The sequence below is a fragment of the Synchiropus splendidus genome, chromosome 2 (assembly GCF_027744825.2).
Source record: "Synchiropus splendidus isolate RoL2022-P1 chromosome 2, RoL_Sspl_1.0, whole genome shotgun sequence".
NCBI classification, from domain to species: Eukaryota; Metazoa; Chordata; class Actinopteri; order Syngnathiformes; family Callionymidae; genus Synchiropus; species Synchiropus splendidus.
Window position 1 is genome coordinate 27,945,785 of NC_071335.1, and position 21,666 is coordinate 27,967,450.

Genomic DNA, 21,666 nt, shown 5'->3' on the forward strand with positions numbered 1-21,666 from the left:
AATTTGTATATTTCACACTCCCTATGTGGCAGTTTGGACAAGTCACAAACAAATTTGATGGAAGATGCCGACCAAAGGCAACAAATGGCAGCCATGTTTATTCTATTAAAAATGAATGCAGTAAAGCTTTGATAGCATACTAAAGAGCTTAGCAATATTAATGTCGAGTTGTTCTATCATCCTCACTTTTTTGCTTTGAAATGTGTTTTTTATGGCATTACTAGTCTCAATAAAATAACATGAAAATGAACCACTCTCAACTCAACAGTGCCTGTCCATATACTCTTCATTATAAACTAGAAAACTCGCTTCAATTCATGTGGCGTCATTCCTCCGGGACATGGTCAAACTGACTGGAACCAGCAGACCATGTGGGTGCGACCACACTGTGGCCCGGGCCCTTGACTCCGGCAGTGCACCTCTGCACTCAGCTACCAAAAGGACAACTCCCTTTTCCAGTGACTACAGCAACGCTGCCACCAAGTGTCGGTCCTTGGTCATTACAGGCGGGCGGAACCTTGACAACTCGTGGCTCAATGACGCTTGACAAAGACAAAAATTCATTTAAAATTTGAATCAACCAAGTCAAAACCTCGGTTCATAAATGGGATAATGCTGCCATCTACATGTCAAACGGGATCACTACACGGGTGAATTTCAGCCTGGGTCACCATCACAGTGGTATCACGTGATTATATATATATATATATATATATATATATATATATATATATATATATATATATATATATATATATATATAAACTTTATCTGCATTTTTCAGAGCCATTTTGATAATCAGCAGCGGCTGTGATTGTATTCACTCAGTCCGGACGTAAACTTCACGTTCATGAATGACAAACAGAGTAAGATTATTTAATATCACTTTATTAGAGGAACCACAAGGACTTTAAAAGAAGGTTATACAGCGCTGTACATCTCGGAGCCGAACAGAGACGTGATTGTCGTGTTCCCTCCCTTTAAATACAATTCTTCTTAAATGTACTATAACTTTATCATGATACAGTGGTACAATAAAAGCTTGTGTAACTGGTCCTGCAGCTGTTCCCCCGATATGTCAATCTCGTTTGTGTTGGGACTGTTCACTCCTCTGTAATCTTTCCAAAATAGGAAAATAACAGTTGAAAAAAAAAAAGCCTATATCCTGCCGAGTTCCTCCACTCCCAACTCACTCACACGTTTGAGAGAAGAAGAAGAGAGAGAGAGAGAGATAGAAAGGGGAAACAGATACAATTGTCATGGTCTGAAGGCTGATCCATGATGAAGATGGACACCATTTTGAAGTGCCGAGCAGCACGGGATATATGTATAATGCACTTTCTGCTTCCTCCACTCCTCCTCTTCCAGAGTTCTCACTTCCACAGCTGTGTGCTCAACGTCTGCCCGGACCCTGGGGCTGCCCACCCGCCCATCGCTGTCGGGGGCTGAGCGAAGGCCATCTGACCGCCCGCGCCGTTCAGAGCCAGACCTGACATTTGCTGGTTCACCTGCGGGGAGGTAGAAGTCCCTGTGAAAACCTGTTACCTTTGTCCAGCAAGACCAATGTCCTTCAGCCATTTTGCTCCAACAACATAACAAGGCACAATCGGTAAGAAAGTCATTAAAAAATATATAAATGAAGGCTGTATGTAAGGTTGCCATACCTGACCCATGTTCCACTGAGCTTGCTGGCCCGGCTGAATGGCATACATTCCCTGCGCCGGGACCATGCCTGAGGGCATAGCGCCACCCTGAGGAGCCATCATTCTCGGAGCCATTCCCATCATGCCGCCAGCAGGTGCGTTTCCCATGAAGCCGTTGGGCATCGTCATTCCCACCATCATCCCGGGACTCGGCCCCATCATGGCGGCGGCGCCGCTCTGAGCCATCATGGCTCCCATGACCGTCGTAGGGGGCATGGCTGCTCCCATGCCTGGGAAGGCCTGGTAACCGGCCGCCGCCTGGACTGGAAACTGCATCTGAGCTGGACCCATGAACATGCCCGCTGAAAAGAGGCGGAGAGGTGAGGAAACGTGTGACTGAAAATACATTTTAAAAAAGAATATTGTCAGGAGAATATTGCCGACTGGCTGGATTTAATTTAAATGACAATGTTGACAATTCTTCAGCTCAATTGGACAAATATGGTTCCTGACCGACCAAGCACAGCCTCAAAGGAGGCAAAGAGTTGACCAACATTGAGAGTGTTTGCCCTTTAGCACTGCAGGAGGTTCGTGTGTGGGTCGGCACGGTTGTGGCATGTCAAACTTGCCAGGAACCACCAACAGAACCATGAAGACTGATCCCCACAATCTTACCAGCAGGAGCCTGCTGCGACATGCTGCTGGTCCCATACAGAGAGAGGATGGAGTCCTTGGACAACGGTTTCTTCGCACTGTCATCTGTTTTAGCTGCGCTGCTGCCTTCACTGAACAAGTCTAGCTCCCCGGGTCCTGATCCAGAACTGACGGGCGGTGCTGCTGCTGCGGCGGCTGGAGCTTGTGTCGGTGTACTTGCCGCACTACTGGAACTCACCTAACATGGGATGAGAAATGGAGAGCGTCATACAGAGGGACTATTGCTGTAACACAGGCAGAACACGCTCAAGGCTGGAATAGGAAATGGTTTCTCAATCGTAACAAGCACACTTTCATGAGTCAGCGATATATCCTGCTTACTCGACTGAACTTTACAGACACTGATTCAGTTCTGTAGTGCAGAGCATCAATCCGGATTTAAAGTAGGGCTGGTGAATCCATTGAATTTTCATCAGGATTACGATTCTGAAAACATGATTATCATCCTGAAACAGTTATTGAGCCGAACACCCGTCTCCACAGCTTCTCTCAGTTTGTCCCGATGCACCCAAACGCTGCACCATGCTTTGTCCCTGTGAAAACTGACTGGTGGGAGGCGGCTTTGGAAGGCACAGTGAGCTCTCAACACACAGGGAGCCCTTCAGCACGAAGCTCTGCCTGTCAGCGGGCGAGCTCGGGGCATGGTGGACGCCAAAATTAGCCACTGTTAGCTACCGACTCGGTCGTATGTACAAAGCCGGCATGTTTTCCAGCATTAGAACCTCCGAGCAGCAGACGCTCATCCAGCGTTCTGAGTCACAGCAGCAGTGATGGCTGCTTGTTTGGGATATAATATAGAAGTTTTCTAATCAAAGGAGTGACTTCTTCTCTCTTGGTCTCATGAAAAATGACTAAAAAACACTTGGACAGAATGTGAAACCACTGCTTACAGCATCAGAACCACAGAAAAATCTATGCAGCCCAGACAAGTGCTTGCACAACTAGCAATATTGTCTCCACCATACAGATTAGAGAGAAACATTTAACCTACATGACGAAGGTTAAATATACCTGTTAAATTATCATTTATATTTTACCCATTGTTTCATTGTAGTTAGTTTGTAGAAAGTTAAATGACAGCAAAATATTGAATAATCCTGATGATATAAATCAAAATAATGGGGATTATCATTTCTGCAATAATCGTCCATCCCTAATTTATAAAGATCCCTTTTTTCTGTGCCTCATACATAAAGCATGTTTATGTTTAGCTCTATTCATTAATCCCCAGTGCCAAATCTGGACTGCAGCATTGTTTACCTGAGAGAACTGAGTTGCTGGTGTGGATGCAGGAAGTGGGTTGGAAACCATTGGTCCGAATATATCCAGGTCATTGTTGCTCTGGCTTGTGCTCATGCTACCATTGTTAGTCGTCGCTGCAGCTGCTGGTACATCTGGATCGGCAGCGGGGGAAAAAAAAGGGGTGGGTCAAGACAGGAAAGGAAGGCTGAATTAGACTGAAGCTTGAGTCGCCGCCATTAAGAAACCACAGTTAATATATCCTGAAATGTGATTGAGTGGATCCAAAAGAATGTTCTGATCCTGGCTTGGACTAGTTCATGGAGCTCTGATTCTGCATATGCTTCAGGATCGTGCACATTCGGATTAGACAAAAGTGCGGGGCTAAGCTCAGCTTATAGTCATGATGTAATCTTTGCTGACTGCTATGTTATTGAATTACATTTGCCTTTAAGATGATAAAAATGAACATCAAAGTGGCTGCAATGGCATCCATTAAATGTGTGTAGTGAAAACAGAAGGCTAGATTCCAACACGTAGTGACACTGAAGTAGCACTCACCAAGTCCTAGTAGGTTCACAGAGGGCTCTGTGGTCTTTGCTGGGCTAATTTTGGGGACTGGCCTTGACTCCTCGCTCTGGAAAAGTAGCACAAAAAGCAGTTAAAAATGAAATCCAGACAACAAACTCACGTGGCTCCGGGGAGGTAACCGTGATACCTTGGTGTAAGATGAAACCTTGCTCACTCGATCAGGCTCCTTCTCTTTCTTATTGTCTTTAGGCTGAGAGCACAGGCGAAGTCGGGAAAAAAAACGAAGAGCATGTAAGTAGAAATTTGCGGAAACAGGTTTCCGTTAGGTTGCGCAATTAATATATACAAACAAACTCGACTGACTGCAAACAGTCAAACTGAGTACACAGTGATTGACATCACTTACACTTCCGCCGTTGGTCATGTTCCTGCTGTAGTATTTCTTCTTCTCATATTTATCCCTGATGAAGAATTCAACAGCTCTGAGAGAGACGTTAAAGGATGCAACAAGGAAGCAGGAAGAAATTGTTTCACACAATGTTCAGTACAGTACAGCAGAGACAAAGATGCAGACTGTTAGAGCCTCTGAGTGTCTCACTAATACAGCGCAGCCATGTTGTTGGGGAGAGAAACTACATGCAGCGGAGCTACAATTCAGCTTGCTGCTAGTTCGACCACTCTCATGGTGAGTGCTGTGACGGCTGTTTAAACTATGAGTGCTTTGAGTAAAAGCAGCTGCAAAAGCTGGTTTTACAAACTTCATTTCCTCGGGGACAGAGAAGTCGTGTGTGCAAGCTCCTCCCAGGCTGAACGACCTGTAGTTGTACAAACTAAATTTGCTTCCCTAACACACGATCAATATGCTAACTATAGAAGCACTGAGAAGTGCTTACATAATGAGCGCAGCATACAGTCGTATCTATGAAACAACTTCCATAACTTGAGAGCTGTGATGGTGTTCACCCACCATAACGAATTTTGTCGGCTCACAGCAAGAGAAATACCATTACTGGAAATCCAACCAGTGATCTTAGCTCTGCTGCAATGTTCGTAGCAGCACACACCAGGACTCTCACCAGGATTTCTTTCCTCAAAGAGAGTTAAATGGGGCAAGGACACGCCAGGCAGTGAAGGATACTGGTCTGTCTGAGGTCTTCTGAAGCTTTCCGGAAGGTTGGCCTCGTAAAGCTGTCTGGCTCTGGTGTTGCCCATGTCCTGTATGCTCTGGTGAAACAAATACACACAACCAACGTAAACCCGGAGCCCAGAAAACTATATGTTGTTCATTTATAGTTGGTTCTTAGCCATTGTGTTTGTCACAGTTGCTAATGGATAAGAAAAACATTCGCTACAACCAGCTGATCCACCTTAAACTGCCATGATGATCCTCACAAGTCACACCTATCCGCTTCATGTCCTCATTCACCATAACCAATGGTTGTCTTCTGCCCTCTGCAATATCCTCACTACAACTGTAGCAACATCAGCACTTCCTAAACTTTTACCATGTAAAGTAAAACAACCACCTACACTACCAGACAAAAGTCTGGAAACGCCTTCTCATTCACTGTTTTATTCTTTATTTCTGCTACTTTATATATTGTACATACTGAAGACATTAAATACAGGAAGCGACATATAAAGAAGAATATGTTTTGTATTTCACTACTACTCAAAGTAGCCACCATTTGCTTAGTTGACTTGGCCTTCTTAATGAGCTTAATGATGTTGTCACCTGTTGGAAAACCATCTCAGGTGACAACATCATGAGACGCATCACGAGAATGTCACGAGTGTGAGAAGCAGTGATCAAAGCTTGTTTTGAAGAATGTCCAATATAAAACAGTTAACTACATACTTCCACATGCGTTTGTTCATCGCTGTGATGCCTTCAGTGAAATCTGCAACGTCATGAAATCGTGAGAATAAAGATAAAATGAGAAGGTACAACTGCTGCTGGTACAATACGGCAATGGACACAGTGCGACTCATTGGAAATCGTCTTTATCGCATTACGGAAATGACCTCCTGCATGACAGACTAATTATGCTGTTGAACTAAACGTTTACATGGTTTGTGAATATTATCGTCACTAGCACTACACTTGCAGATCCGAATGAATGAAGACAGACAGCATGTGGATGTTGCAGCTCATCCCCCACGGGACGTGTGCGATCACAGGACAGTTCATCTTCCCAGGCCTCCAGTATTGTGAACAAAGCACCGATACTTGATACTGTGAAACAACTACTGTACAGTACATCAATTAAATCTGGGTTAAACACTGCATCTCAATGGAGACACAGCTGCATTTAACTGCCAGTGTTCAAGTCAGAAACTGAAAGATTCAATTGTTTGTGTCATAATTCATTGCTACATTTCCTTATGCTACAGGCTTATGGGAAAAAAACCTTAACCACAACTCACTTAAGTCTTGACTGTTTTCAAATACACGTGTAGTCCTGACAGGCAAACATCTATTGTGCTGTTGAAAACTAAACATGTGACATGTCTTTTGTGAGCAGATTTGGGCGGGGAAGTGTCTAGCAAACTCAATATCATGGGCAGAAACAATAAAAGCTGGTAAACAGCAGTGTGAATATTCTAGCACAGAGCTTGCTCTTCTTGTTAGAGAACCTGTGAAGGAGTTGGCTCAGTCGGAGTATTCAAACAAGCCGCAACTGTTCACTAATGCTTTTGAAAAATCAGGGTGCCCAAAACACTGTATCAGCTGACTTTCATTCAAAACTGCAGCCACATCAAAGAAGGTATCGGTGTATTTTTCCACAGGCTATCATTCATTCTACTTGGAAAGAAGGTGATTCAAATTCAATCCAGAAGACTCATTTAATCATTCATGGTTCCACCTTATCTGTCCACATGGCAGGGATCCTACATATTTTTGGGAATGTTGCCTGAGAGCTTTGTCTTTTGGCTATGTCTCCTACGTAACCTCAAATACAGACAGTGATTTTTTTTTTTAGTTTGACAGTCTTGTACTGTGTTTACGGTTGTTACATAACAACAATGGGATCCAGGTGAATATAACAGAACCATTGGGATTTGTTCCATTTCGCCATGTCCCCCAATGTCTAAATGGAATTGCAGATGGCGCAGCATTAGCCATACATACGTGTGAAGACATTAGGCCCCATGTGTTTGCAAACCAAATTGCTAGTTCCTGAACCTTATAATTAGGAAAAGAATCACAGAAATAGCACCCTCTGCATTTCCATAAACAAATGACGCATTCATGACACCAAGATTCATCTCAAGTCAGAAGGCTCTGTCGCAAGACTTATGTTTTAATTCAAGAATACACAGACTTTAACTGAATATAAAATGTAACAGTCCACACTTCAGAACGTTTTGTTTGCACATGATGAGACTTTCCGCTGACTGATCCCAGTCGTACTGCAAAGGCAAGAGTCTGTCCAGTTTCATGAGTTAAATTTCTTCTGCATGAAGACAAAAGTAACGGCAAACTCAAGGTGCAGGGGCCAAATCTAGGCGCTCATGTCAATCCCAAGGCCTTTAAGAGCAGTGCCAATACTTATTTAAACCACATCAGTGACTATGGGTGAGGAAAATTGTCCATAAACTTCCAAAAGTCTCTGCACTCCATCCTATACACAACCTACACAAGATAAAGATGCTGATGTTTTCCAACATTGCAGGTTTATCCTGAAACGCATGAGTATGATCCCCTCTCTGCTAACTCCTGATCCAAACCTCAAGGCTATTCAACTTGCCTGCTCAGCTAACGTTAACCAATTGGCTTGCTGCTCCCTCACAGGGAGGTCTACCTCCAGGAACTCCAGACTGATGTCTGTCCCATGAGGACTTACAAACCTGGTGCAAACAACAGGAGGATTTGAAATGACTAGTTGTTGTTCAGAAGAAAACGCATAGCTGATAGCTCCAAAAAATAAATACAGTGGTACCTCGGTTCTCGACCACATTTCGTTCCAGACGGCCGTTCAAGAAGCAATTTGTTCGAAATCTGAATTGATTTTTCCCATTACAATGAATGGAAAAAGAAATGCTGCGTTCCAAGCCTTAAAATAGTCTTTTGTAGGAGTGAATGTAGAGTGTCTGCTGCAGGTGCGCTGTTCCTCTATGTGTGTGGCCGCTGCATGTGGGAGGGGTTGCCGAGTGAGTGACGTCTCTCCAGAAGTGAAGAGGTGCCCGGTGCGTGTCCAGCTCTGAATGTGCGCTTCTGTGCAGTTTGGCTGTGACAGAGTCATAAACCAAGTAACGCTCTGTCCCAGACTCGCCTCATCCCTGTCCCAGCTCCAGCCCACAACAGGACATCAAACCCTGGAGTGCGCTCCAGCCTCGGAGGTGTGGAGAGCGAGCACCTGTGACACTCTACCACGGTCCAGTGTGGAGACAGGAAAGGTTTTACACCTCAATATGAAGAAAAAACAGTCAGTAAATGGAGCTAACAGGACACGTCTGCATACAGAGGCTGCGTTGTACACAATAACAAAGCGCGTTGTGGGTCAGCTGATCGCGCAGGTTATGTTTTTCCGGCTTTTTCGGGGGCGTTCAAGTTCTGGATTTTCGTTTGAAATCCGAACCAAAAAAAATCTCGAAATTTTTGTTCGAACTCCGTTTTGTCGGTATTCCGGGACGTTCGAAAACCGAGGTACCACTGTACATTGAACTACTGCTATATTGACTCAGGGTCCATGGTGAACAGCAGGTGACCAATAGCATCACACTTTGATAAAAAAAATACAGGAGTCATAACACTCCCACCTACTTGACTGAGGTTGCGTTGTTTACCTGGATTTGATCTGAGGTCCACTGATCCAGATTGACAGACTTGACTCTAGATATGTGAACTCCGAGGTTCCTGTGGATGCCAGCACACCGAATGCAGATAAATACTCCCAGATTCCAGGATGCCCATCTTGGACCTGGGAACAATGAAAATAAAAGACATCGGAATTATTTTGAAGACTGGAAAACGACCACAGTTTACAGCATGTAGCTGTGGTCTTCTTCATGGTGAAGACATGGTGAGACAGGCGGCAGGAAACGAGACCTCCGGTGCTTTTGTAGGTTTAGAGAAGTTAGCTCGCTTGCTAGCCACTTAGTTTAGCTTCAAGATGTCAGCTGACTACAAGGTTTAAACCCCCTTCGTTGGCTTATGTGTTGTTAAAGTGAGGCAGGCGCTCACATGCCGGCGCTATACAGTTGGTAAAAACGTGGTATCATTGGTGAAAGGGATGAACAAACGTAACACCTTTCGCCTCGCAGTCGGCGCAGTACTTGTTGTCGTCTTCTCGCAGCATTTTGGACAGGATGGCCTGGTGCTGCTCGTTCAGCTTCTGGGCCTTTTCTCTCTCCGAACGGGTCGTCATGTTCGCGGCGGGAGCGGCACTTGGTTTGCTTTAAAACCTTACTTGGACCTCTCGACAATCGTGTGAGGTTTGGGATAAAATAACATATCAGTCGAGCGAGCGCCTCCGAGAGCGACGAGGTAAAACCCGGAACCGGAATCTCCACTCCGCCCACTGGATGCCGAGTAGTGACGCGGCGGGCAAACCGGATTGGTGAACGACACTGACGTCATAAGACGCAAGCCCGATTTCAGAATCAGGTTTTGACTCATTTACTTTTTGTCTTCCTTTTTTTTTCAACACATAAGAAATATTTGTAGCATCAATCTGGATGTTTCAGAGGTTTGTCAGAATTTAATGTAATTTTGTGTTTCATGTTTTAATGGGTCTATATGGGGGTTGTTTTCCTCCCTTATACGCCTACAGCGTTTCGTGGTAATTATGAAGTAAATTCTATCCAATGCACAACCATTCTAATAATGGATAATAATGGAATCTACACATGCAATTGAGTCTGATCTTTACTATAAGACTAGGTCAGGCTGCCACCGTTCTATGTAAAAGACCAAAAACCCTGCGTCTTTAGTTACCTGTGTAAATGCAACATCAAACAAACCCATGTGATATGGTTCATAACACTGTAGAATATAAACATATTGTATTGATAAAGATATAATGACCCCACAATGAAAAGTATCAAGCAAATGTTGCAAATTCTTAAAAAAATCTTTAATAACTGAAAGCATTTGCCGCTCTGACTCAATTTACATGAACAAAATGTGTTACGAAATAATTTTTTTAACTCCATGAACAACCAGAAACAAGATCAAGCAAAGACATACAGTATATAGTAGTATGATTAGAACTTCAGCAAAAGGTTTCCAAGCGAATCTTGAAGTTATTCTCCTGGTGCCTGACTGCTATTCCAAACCGCAGCAGTATCTCCACGTATGGCGGCCAGAACGTTGAATCTACAGTGATGTACGGGTCGTGTGGCGAGTTCTGGAACTGGTTAATCAACAGCTGTAAAGAGGAAAAAAAAGTGGAGAAGATGTCGCTGGTATGAAGGGGTCAAAATGACCACTACACACTGACTGAGCATCACCTTTATTTATTGAGAGGTGTAATAAATAACTAAGTGTGAATAAAGTCCAAAACCAACCCTGGTTCAGAGTTCAGACAAAATAAACAAGTTAACTATTAACCATATCCGATCACATAAACAAGTCAAGAGCAAAGGGATGAACAAAATATATTTATCTTGGCTGTTTCGGTCCAAGTCCAGAAGATACTACACCTACCTGCAGGATATCATTCAGGGATAGCAGGTCCTCACTTGTTTCGTCTTCTACATCCTGCAAGATGAAATAAAGTTTTCTTGAAGGAAAAAACAAGATGTTGCAGAGGGTAACTGGTAAAAAAGAGATGAACACCTTCTTCTTCTTGTAGTTGGAGCTGGATTCATTCTGAGGAGCAGGAACATGATTATTCAGAACTTCTCCAAGGGAGTCCAACAACTTCTTTTGGTAGAGCTCCATCTTCTTGATTTTATCTCGCATGTCCTGCAATAAACTGTCAAAACTGTTACATGCATATAAAGTAAGCAGATTTGGAAAGACTTACAGTAGATACTTTTTAAATGTTGGACATAACCACTGTTATAAATCCGGGCATCAATAGTAGAATATTTGCTTCATAAAACCAGTCTTTGCTCCTCTGCCATCTGGTGGAAGGATTGTGTCATTACAGGTGCTTCCATCATCATACCTGTTTACAGATTGATTCTTTCTTTCCATTTGGAGACGCTTAAAGTGATCGGTCACCGCATCTAGGACTTGCTGCTTCTCTTTGAGCCATTTGCATTCTCTATTTAAAAAATAGGAGCCAAGAAACAAGCCAAACACAATCAGAAAACAGGGACAAAATATATTTTATACCAACAGTAAAATCTAAATGTGAAACAATAACATGAACTTACACTTCCTTTGTTTCTGCCAGTTTGTTTCGCTTGGCTTCACAGCAAGCTACCACCATCTCAAGTTCAGAACACAGCTTCACCATCTGTGGAATTAAAAAACAAGTGTACGATGGAAAATTATGCACCAACAAGTTATTATAAATATCAATTGACAATAGACATGGAAAAACATGGAAATCTAATATTTTCTGCTTTAGTCAGGATACGTTTTAAATCTTATTTCCTCCTAAACTCTTGGTCTGGGAAGAGAGATCTTTGCTGCACATCTGACATTTTATCTCATGACATTGTTTGATAAAGGAAAACAAACCTCTTCCTTTCCAGCTTTGAGTAACACTTCTGAATTCGTTGTCAACACTGAAACAGCATCAAAAGCATGACATACATATAGGATTTAGTAACATAAAGGTCAAAGTAGGAAAGTATAGAACACGTTCACAGACTCACATTTGGGCTCCTCACTCATCCACTGGTTTAGTTCTGCCTCTGTTGCCATCAGCCTGTTCACTGACTTCAGAAAACAAATGCACAAATTAATAAAGTTGAATGTGTTTGATAAATGTTTGAATGCTCGTGGTGCTAAATATCTGTGGCTGCATGGCCAAGTGATACAATATTACTGCAAGAATGTTTGGTCACATGAGACAGCATAACACCATCAGAGGAAGTTTATTGAACACAAGTCAACTAAACATGAAGCATTTCTTTATTTAACAAAGCGTTTTTGTCTTACTACTTCGCACGGGTTTTGCCAGTCGGCCTCCGTGAGTATTATCTCATTCTGGATCTGGAACAGAGATCAACAAAATGTCATGCGTTACGCCAAATAAAACCAGCGGCCGAACGCAGCGGACATTATCAGCACCTTTTCCAACTGCGCAAACTGCTGCTCGCACTGAAGGAGAAGCTCCGTCTGAGCAGCTTCGGACAGTTGGTCAGCTCCATCCTCGTCAGCCTGGAGACACGGGCGATCAGAGAGTGAAAAGTCAACCGGCGGTTAATATTTGACAATTTCAACACGGACAAACGGAGAATGTACACAGAACGGCGGCCTTACCATCATTTTCACAACACTTCGATGACAGGCATAAACAAACAGATCGTTTCCAAAATAGCGCCAATATGTGTCGTCACTTCCGTGGTTGAGCACACTGTTGCGGGGCGTTGCTGCTGCGCAGAGTTGCGCAGCAAAGCTCAAAGTGTAATTTTCTCAATCGTCAAGCGTATTTTTTTGTATTATTTATATTTTTCAAGTTGTGGAAAAATATAAATAATAAAAAAAAGCGCCTTGAAGTTAAAAACGTTGTCCCTCTACCCTTCAGCGCAGCCCCTCGCTCCATCCCCACTCACCCGTCACCACTGAATCCTTAAAGGAACAGCATAAACATAAACGCTGAACGTTACATTATTATTATTATTATTATTAGTAGTAGTAGTAGTACTAGTATTAGTATTATTATAAACATACCATTAATCCAAAAAGGTGTCTGCAAATACAAACGTGCATGGATCATATAATCCCTGACATTATTTTTTTATATAATCCATGCAGTGCCATTTCATCAGTTTGGACAGCCCCAACAGCCAGAGGTCAATCCTGGATGACCGTTGACCTATACAGCAGTCTGTAATGAAATAATAAATATCTATTTAAATGCCCTAATAATCATGGGACGCGTTTCTGGCTCAGCATGAAAGAATTATGGACATGGAACCTTGTCGAAAAACAGTGAACGAATAGTGAATACAACATTTCATTTTCAACATGTTATTGAATGGTCACTTCCTGTGTGTCACTTTATTCCTCCATATTCCTTGACCGAGAAAAGACAAAGTGCTATCTTTTAAACACGATCATGTGGTTCATCAGATTTGAATTAGTGTTGCGAGAAATAAAGTGACACTGCGCTTAACTAGTAACTCCAAAGAGATTGAAAAATATGATTAGACAGTATCAGGTGAGCAGGAACAAATACTATATAAACTGTGGTTTCATACGATTTATGTTTAATATTCAAAGGCCAACAAGCCATGCTTTCTGTTCGAGAAGAGAAAAAAAAACCAAAATACTGGAAGGATGTAAACAATATTCCTGCAATAATTTTAAATAAAGAAAATATTTTTTTCTTTTAGTTGTCTTTCCCAGAACAGAAAGTCACTACTTACATAGAACTGCCACGTTATTTCAACGTTTGCAGTTCTCATGTTAACCAGCAGAGGCTCCTCTTTCACAAACTAAAGCTACGTCGACTCCTATTTCGATGTCCAGAGAGCGAACGCTTGAAAACAGCGGCGCAAAGCTTTACACATCCGCCTCCAATGATATCGATAGCATTCAATAATTCATAGCTCCATCAGGCCTTACATATGTGGCGGTTCCGTGACAACCTTCGGATATCCATTTCCAGCCAAACCGTTTCTATTAAATATGATTTAATAATCCAGCGGCGCCTCCTCTGCAGCCGCTTGTTTACCTTTAATTCACACACTGCGCCCGCCCCCACTACCCCGCCCCCACTCCTCTGCTGCTGCCTTGTAATCATGTTGATCTATTATTTAGTGCTACAAAACTAAATTAGCAATTAAATCCAAACAGTCAGACAGTCTCTCGCTGCGAGTGAGATTTTCATCTAGTGGACACGTGGCTGCGAACAGTCTGAGACAATATATTTAGTGCTGTTATGTTCGCTGCCCCGTGTTTTCCGCTACATCTCTAAATCACACAGCCCTGCTTATTTGAATGATCAACTAGGATTTGATTAATATGCAAATTTCCAGACAAACCGCTCCGTTCGAGCCTTCAGCGCAGCCTAATTAATCAACAGTTAAAGGAAATTAATACATACATCAATTCTGTCAGGAACATGCTTAGTTCAATCGCCCGTAAAATTGAAGTTTGAAGTATTAACTGGCTCCACAGGAAGGTTATGATTAAAACTCTGCTATTCGGCTCCATTTAGATATATGGAGTCATTTAACTGCAGGCAAATATAGAGTCGCTCTCGCGGCTCTTTATATTCATTACATAACGTTGTAAATATAATGCAGAACTGAAATAAAATTAGCGACGATCATATTACAATGTGAAGAATTGCTTCGTTTATAATTGTTTTTTTCTCGATCCAAAATGATTTAAATATTTTCCTCCCATTTCCCTTTATTTCAACATACACAGAGAATTATTATTATTATTTTTAATCAACAAATGGGAAGCCATCTCTCAGTGCTGTCACTCGAGCAGAGAGTGTTTTGCACCTGAGACTTTCCCTCACTGACCAAGGATAGCAGAACAACACACGGGAGAGGAGCGCGGGGAGGAGATGACACACAGAGGGGGACCCTACTATTGTTTCAGTAGGGACTCATGCATCAAACTTCAATTTTCCGGACGATTGAAGTAGTGATTTTTTTCCCCATCTTGAAGTGAAATACTGAAATACACTTAAGACCTCCAGATTAATTACCACCAAGGGGTCCCTCAGATGGTAGTATTACTTATCAGTGGGCCGCCTGACCAGTGCTCATAAAATAAACAAGGGGAATCCATAAACTTAGGCTGCCTTAACACTCCCCTTTCATAAATATGCTTGATTCAGACTCGCATGCACACACACGCACGCGCTCACACACTCCATGGAAATGTTGTCCATATTTCATATTTCGCCAAAACAGCAACGTGGCTGTAGTTAAGTACTATAACAAATAATAATTTTATTCATTTGTTTATTTGTTTTAATTTAGGTGCAAAAAGTATTCTAAGGGCCACATGAGGCCCTTTTGACAGCAGAATGTAGACTCAGTGAGGCCTATTTTTAGAATTCTCAAATGTTTTATTGGAAAATAACTCAAAGTAGTATCAACATTATCTCAATTTTTCCGGGCCATATGATTGTCTAAAATCATATAAACAAATTTCCCCCAAAATATTTTACAATGCTTTGATTTTCGTTATATATTTGACTTATTCTTGTATTTAGTCTTATTTAAGTGAATCTCTGTGCAACTGCTCCACTGTTGTTGTTACCTCAAAGTTTTTTCTTTCTTTTTTCTTCATTATGTTTTTTTTAATATTAATCCTGTTTACTTTCCAATGTATTATTATTATTATTATTATTATTGCAATAACAAAGTGAATTTGTTTAATAGATTGGCACATTTTGTATTTTTATATGGGTTAAAATGTTAATTCCATAGTCATAAATTTGCATTATCATTATAATAATTATTATTATTATTACAATTTATTGATGGACGTGTACATTTTTGCATGCTTTCTTCTTGTGTTTAATTTTTACAATATATTCTTAACAATTATTCTTATGATTCTGATTGTTCTTATTATTATCATTATTATCCATTTAATTGTTTTGGCCGCCTCAAAAGAACCCCATGCCTCTTTTGTGGCCTGCAGACCACACATTGAGAATGATGTGCCACAGAGCAGGGCAGCATCTCAACTCAGGTGGCCTGCAGGAAAACGCTGAAACCCTGGTCTTTATTGTGAAACCCTGACATGTGGTGGTGTCCGGTTTAACAGCCTCCACTCAATTGAGGGACGACACTCAGTTGAGGTGGAAGCAGCGCATTTTACCAAAGTTAAAAACGGAAGCCTGAGGATTGTGAAACAAATATACTTGAATGACGTCAAGATTCCACTGTCGACCTCTGCTTAGCAGGACATGAAACTAGCTTGGCAAATGTGTCGCAACTTCAGGGCGCTAATTGACAAGTGCGTTGCAGTAACTTAACTGGATCGCGATCTTTACTCAACTTTGGCCGGATAAAAGATGAAAAGAGGCGCATAAAAGAAGCCCCACAACAAGACAGCTCCACTTATCATCGCTGTGGACAAAGAAGGTTAAACGAGACTTGGAGCCTTTTCAGTTCCTGCTCTGGACACTCTTTCTCTCACATCACCATGTTTTCAGCTTCATTAAACTCTTTAAAGACAAAAGAAGCCGAGAGGAAAAAAGGGGTCCGATGAGAAGAAAACAAACAAAAGGACTCCCTAACCAGACTTTTGGCATAAATGTCACAGTCCAAACTCTTTATGGGCCTGCCTACTTAACATTAAAAACCCTTCCAACAGAAATCCATTTCTTGCTCAGAGAAGGTTTCTTGGACAAAAGTCAAGCATATTATTCCAGCGCTAAAAAGCAGAGGGAGACAAGCCACTCACAAAAAGGGGCAGTTTCATTGTAATTCATTGACTTGTTCAAAACGCCAGGCCAAGAAAAGATCTGGACATTAATAGCCGCAGATGCCCTCATGAAGGGAGAGTCTATGTCGCCATTATGGCCTTTGTTTGCGCTCACTTAAACTGTTTCAAGGGAGGGTTAACTCAATCCATCAAATTGTCTCAAATTGTGAGGAAATTTCAAAAACCATATGGCCTCCAAACGTTTGCGTCCTTTTTATGCGGTGGGTCACACTTGTCTCAGTATTGGAGCCTGCGGGGGTCCGGCCCTGTTTCTTTGTGACTCTTCCCATCAGGCATCGCTGCTCATTTGTCCGCACTTTTCATGCTTTGCGCACAAAATTACGGCCCAGTCCCGCAGAACAAAACAGCCCTTATAATGGCTCACAGAACTGGCCCAAAACTCGGGGTTTTTGTGCCATCCTCGTCTGTTTTTTTTCCTACCCCGGGACCAGATTTGTGTTTCTCACATAAATTTTTGCCAAGAAAGGAGAAACACGTCTGAGGGTCAAGAAGGCACGATACGCATTTAGGGCGTGAAAGGGGATGTGGGGACTCAGACCACAATATGTTTCTCGAGCATCCTCGCAGGGAAGGAGACAAAGAGACACATACTTTGGGATTATAATATGAAATAGCGGAGCGACCACAGTGCGTGTTACCGTTACTGCGATTTGAAATGCAGATGTGTTATTGCGTTATTATTGTACAAACACACTCACACACGGATTCCTACCATCCTCTCATTCACTCGTTATCATCCTCCCTGATAGAAAAAAATAAACTGCGATCTAATTATAGAAAAATAAAACAGTACCTATCAAATGTGTTTCGTATTTTTCCAAAAGAGCAATTTGTTATATTAATTGCGAGTCCGTGCTTCTGGTGTAACCATGGCAACCACCACACACCAAGTTCTACAGACCCTTAAACGTTGGTTTGATTTAAATTGAAATGATTTTGTGCCATGTTTGGTGCTGTTTTAGTTGTTTAAACGACCAAAACAATATAATTTGGTGGTGGACACAGGCGTAATGCGCAACACGTCACTTACTATCATGATTTTTAATGTATATAGCATTAAAAAAGAGAAAATATCTATATATCAGGTGTACCACCCAAGTCTCAGACGTGCCACAGCCCCGTTGCCATAGCAACATCAGCTTCTCTCGGTTCACTATCAACGCGCATATTCTTGAATTAAAACCTGCAAACCAGAATATTCAGAAAGCATTTTTTATTCCCATTATATACATTACAGTCTGTGCATTGGTTCTCAAATAATGTCCTGATTTTAGAAAGGCACTTACAGGTGTACAAAATATAACAAACTGTAAATCTATTATTGTCTCCAAACAATAAGTCTAAATCATCTAGAAAAAAGAAAACAATAATAAATCACCGCAATATTAATGTCGATACCGTAAAACGCCTTCATCATGCGCAGCAGCAAACAAATGATGAAGAGGGGGGAGAGGAGGCAGTGACGAATTTGGATCCAAAAAAATAAAAGGAGAAGGAAAAAGAAAATACGCTTAAATTAAAATAGAAAAATAAATAATCACAAAGCAAATCATGCACTTCCATGCAGAAACTGGTGTTGGAGTATAGTCAGGTGTGTGTGTGTACGTGTGTGTGTGTGTGTGTGTGTGTGGTTGGCATGTGTGTGTGTACAAAAATAAGAATATTGCTTTGATTGAGCGGATGGATAAAGTCAAACTCCACTGCATATTCCTGGTGGTGTGTTCATGCTCCACGGATATAAAAGTCATTACATTTTGGTACATGTTCTGATAGTAAGTTACAAGTCCAACATTATTTCTTTTTTTTTTTTTAATATAATAAATCGTCTCTCAGTTTCGGTGTTTGCTCCATCAGTCGTCCACGTCGATCTCCTCGTCCTCGTCCTCGGAACACTCCTTGCTCGTCGTGTGGTCAGAGAATGGAGACATGGGTGAGGTCCTGAGCTCCTGCTGACCCGCCCGGGTGCAGGGAGATTCGGGGCGGGGGTGACCCAGCGTGCCGTTGGCGCATTTCTCCAGATCGGCCAATTTGGCGAGCTTGTCCAGCGGCACCTGACCGATGGCTTTGGCCGACTCCACGTCCGCCTTCATCTCCTCCAGGTCGCGCTTTAGCTTGGCCCTGCGGTTCTGGAACCACGTGATGACCTGAGCGTTCGTCAAGCCCAGCTGCTGCGCGATCTGGTCCCGGTCCGCCGGGGACAGGTACTTCTGGTAGAGGAAGCGCTTCTCCAGCTCGTAGATCTGGTGGTTGGTGAAGGCGGTTCGGGACTTCCGACGCTTCTTCGGGGTCGTTCTCTGGCCGAACAGAGTCATTCCATCCCGGCCTGGAGGATGAGACACGGATTAGGACTCGCATCGAGCATCCAGCACTATGACTAGTGAGGCTCATAACCGCGATTAAGTTGGCCTCCAATCATTTCTGCCAGAAACAATAACTGCTAATGTTATAATAATAACAAGCATCCAATACAGAAAAACATCGCCGTCGCAAGAAGAGTCTGACGAATTATCAAGCCTTCTATTGAGCCTTTTGAGAGACGCTTTCATTTGCAATGAACATCAAGTTAATGTGCGAGAATGAAAGGTGTGTGTGTGAGCTAAAACAAGCCTGTGCCAGAAGGAAATGTGAACCACGTCGTTGTTTTACCTCATAATACTAGATAATGATCGAAAATCGGTGGCTCTAAAATGTATCTTCACTGCTGCTTTCGACTGCCAGTGACTGTGCAGACGCCAGACCGTTTATTTTGATCTAAAATATATATATGATTTGGGCCCAACAATGACTCTTATAATGAATAATTGACGTACAGTTATTGCACTGTAACGACGGCTCAGTTCTAAATCGTCTCCTTGACAGTTTTGTGAAATGAAATTCATTAGATTTGCTGTTGATCTTGTCTGTTTTGCTGCTGTTCTTCGTCTTGTCTCTCTGCGACTACTTGAAATATATATACGTATATTTAAATCCCCATTGTCTCACAGTGGCGTATGTCTTTGAGAGGATGAAGGTATTTGTGTCACTGCACCTCAACAGAGGAAATCGACGAGGGCACCGTTAAAGCAAGACACCAAATAGAAACAAAACAAAATTCTAAATATAATTTCCTCACCATCTACTTAAAGATATTTAAAACAATACTGCCATTTAAAGAATTGATTTGAACATGCTGTAAAATGCAAGCGTTTTATTTATGTGAATATTTATAATAAAATGTTAATAAAAGCGTAGCAAAATTGACGTATGATGCTGAAGAAGATTACAGAAAATGTGTCTTTGCGGCACGTGGGTATTGAATGCAGCAATAATTTTAGAGTGTAGTTTTTTTGTATAATTCAATTTATGATAATCAATAATAAAAATAAATAAAATATTATTATTATTGGATGTATTTCAAGTTTTCTCGATGCATCTTAAGCAAAAACACGTGGAAAAAAAACACCATTATATTTGTTATTTATAATAAGGTCAGGGTTTAGATAGGCCCACGATACCGAACAAGTATATTTAAAGGTGAAAAAAGCATGTATATTTGGTAGCACTAGACATTTTAAATAGTGTAATAGTAGTGCGAAACTACGCTGGTTCGCGTCACGGAAAGTCACATATTAGATTCTCGACATTTCGGGCCCATAGTCCACCAGGAGATCCCTGTGGAAGGTGTTTACCTTCGGCCGCCTGCAGCACGCTGACCTCCAGCCCCTTGAAGGTCTTGCTGGCCAGCTCCTCCAGCGCGCACAGCGGCGACGTCTGCGTGAGCAGCGGCCGGCTGGTCAGCGGGATGCTGGACGCTCGGTGCTTCTCCGTGGACGAGATGAGATGAGCGGTGCCACAAATGGTGTAACTTCTCTTCACCGACGGCTTGTTGAGGATGTCCTCGATGCTGAAGGGGGTCAGCGGCTTGTTGGAGTTGGCCGGGGGCGGCAGGTGGTCCAGCGGACTTCGCCTCCTGTTCTCCGCCGCGTCGCACTTGGCCACTTCTTTGGATGTCATCATTGCTGTCGCGTTCGTCGGAAAGCTTTTTGAAAACGATTCACATACCAGTAAGAAAGAAAGCCCCCCAAAAACAGTCCGCAGGAGCGAAGCGCCTCCGTGAAAATGGCGAGATCCAAAAGAGTTGACGATTACTAACAAGTTCTCATTGATCGGGAGCTAATCAATTATTTCCAGTGGCACTTTCACCCTCTCCCCGTCTCACTCTTTGACTATGTTGCAGTCCAGTGCGGCTCTTTTTGCGACTGGGGGTGTCCCATTAATTAGGGCGCATGGCTGGAAGGAGGAGGAGCCCGGCGGAATTATAATGCGTCTTATCATCTTTGCTCTAATTTAGTCGAGAGCCGAGGAGCCACAGTAGGTGCGAGGGCTAAATGAGGAAGGGAGGCGAGAGAGAGAGAGAGAGAGAGAGTTTGAGGAGGGGGGAGAGAGACCGGGCGCATATTTAAGCTCTTTTACGCACGGAACAAACTTCATCTTCAGCCGCCGTTTTGGATGGAGAGTGGTGATGTGAATATCACTTCCGATGAGAGGGAGGTCTCACTCTGCCCAGATGCGGGGAGATGCTTTGTTCGGTGAAGGTGAAGCACAGCAGCCGCGGATCAACTCTGGTGGTTCATCCTCCTCCTCTGGGGCCATAACTCTGCTGCTGCTCTTATATCAAGCTACAAAAGACTCCAAAAAAAATCCTCCAGGTTTCACGAGGTGATTTAGAAGACGCAGGAAAACTGGGTAGCGCTTTTCTTCTGACGGAGATGCGGTCGCGCGTAAGAGCGGGGATGGAACAATTACCTGAATTTACGTCAAACCCGTATATTTTTTTAATTCGAACTCCGGGGTTTTTAGACGCACAACCATGTTTATTATGCTGTGCAATTCTACCTGAAATCAAAGCACAACGATTCACACCAATATTCACTTTAATGTCGATGACGAAACGATAAATACTGCGCGAAAATATTAATAAAAGTCATCTAATTCTAAAACATGATAAAA

The 21,666-nt window shown here is 42.5% G+C and overlaps 3 protein-coding genes across 3 annotated transcripts; all 3 read right to left on the reverse strand.

The window, feature by feature from the left end:
* Positions 1–889: 889 nt before the first annotated feature.
* Positions 890–9,642, reverse strand: LOC128754092 (stromal membrane-associated protein 1-like). Its single transcript, XM_053856429.1, has 10 exons — positions 9,382–9,642; positions 8,919–9,052; positions 5,266–5,351; positions 4,534–4,609; positions 4,315–4,377; positions 4,158–4,233; positions 3,618–3,751; positions 2,319–2,535; positions 1,665–2,005; positions 890–1,508 (listed from the first exon to the last, which is right to left on the reverse strand). Exons 1-10 carry the CDS (start codon positions 9,497–9,499, stop codon positions 1,374–1,376), a joined length of 1,380 nt encoding a protein of 459 aa, XP_053712404.1. The 5' UTR covers positions 9,500–9,642; the 3' UTR covers positions 890–1,373.
* A 590-nt stretch (positions 9,643–10,232) lies between these two features.
* On the reverse strand, positions 10,233–12,567 carry LOC128754566 (centromere protein K-like). Its single transcript, XM_053857276.1, has 10 exons — positions 12,514–12,567; positions 12,322–12,411; positions 12,190–12,243; positions 11,904–11,967; positions 11,767–11,813; positions 11,457–11,539; positions 11,246–11,344; positions 10,912–11,050; positions 10,780–10,833; positions 10,233–10,501 (listed from the first exon to the last, which is right to left on the reverse strand). Exons 1-10 carry the CDS (start codon positions 12,517–12,519, stop codon positions 10,346–10,348), a joined length of 792 nt encoding a protein of 263 aa, XP_053713251.1. The 5' UTR covers positions 12,520–12,567; the 3' UTR covers positions 10,233–10,345.
* Positions 12,568–18,527: 5,960 nt separating this feature from the next.
* Positions 18,528–20,833, reverse strand: LOC128754559 (transcription factor LBX1-like). The gene is made up of 2 exons (XM_053857266.1): positions 20,346–20,833; positions 18,528–19,000 (listed from the first exon to the last, which is right to left on the reverse strand). Exons 1-2 carry the CDS (start codon positions 20,671–20,673, stop codon positions 18,528–18,530), a joined length of 801 nt encoding a protein of 266 aa, XP_053713241.1. The 5' UTR covers positions 20,674–20,833.
* Between the last annotated feature and the right edge of the window lie 833 nt (positions 20,834–21,666).

Coding starts and splice junctions, on each gene's coding strand:
- LOC128754092 (XM_053856429.1), bottom strand. CDS start 9,499: ATGACGACCCGTTCGGAGAGAGAAAAGGCCCAGAAGCTGAACGAGCAG. Junction 4,378..4,533: donor ACATGACCAACGGCGGAAGT/GTAAGTGATGTC, acceptor CTGTGCTCTCAG/CCTAAAGACAATAAGAAAGA. Junction 1,509..1,664: donor CTCAGTGGAACATGGGTCAG/GTATGGCAACCT, acceptor ACCTCCCCGCAG/GTGAACCAGCAAATGTCAGG.
- LOC128754566 (XM_053857276.1), bottom strand. Junction 11,968..12,189: donor GGCAAAACCCGTGCGAAGTA/GTAAGACAAAAA, acceptor TGTTTTCTGAAG/TCAGTGAACAGGCTGATGGC. Junction 11,540..11,766: donor TCAAAGCTGGAAAGGAAGAG/GTTTGTTTTCCT, acceptor TTAATTCCACAG/ATGGTGAAGCTGTGTTCTGA.
- LOC128754559 (XM_053857266.1), bottom strand. CDS start 20,673: ATGATGACATCCAAAGAAGTGGCCAAGTGCGACGCGGCGGAGAACAGG. Junction 19,001..20,345: donor CGTGCTGCAGGCGGCCGAAG/GTAAACACCTTC, acceptor CTCATCCTCCAG/GCCGGGATGGAATGACTCTG.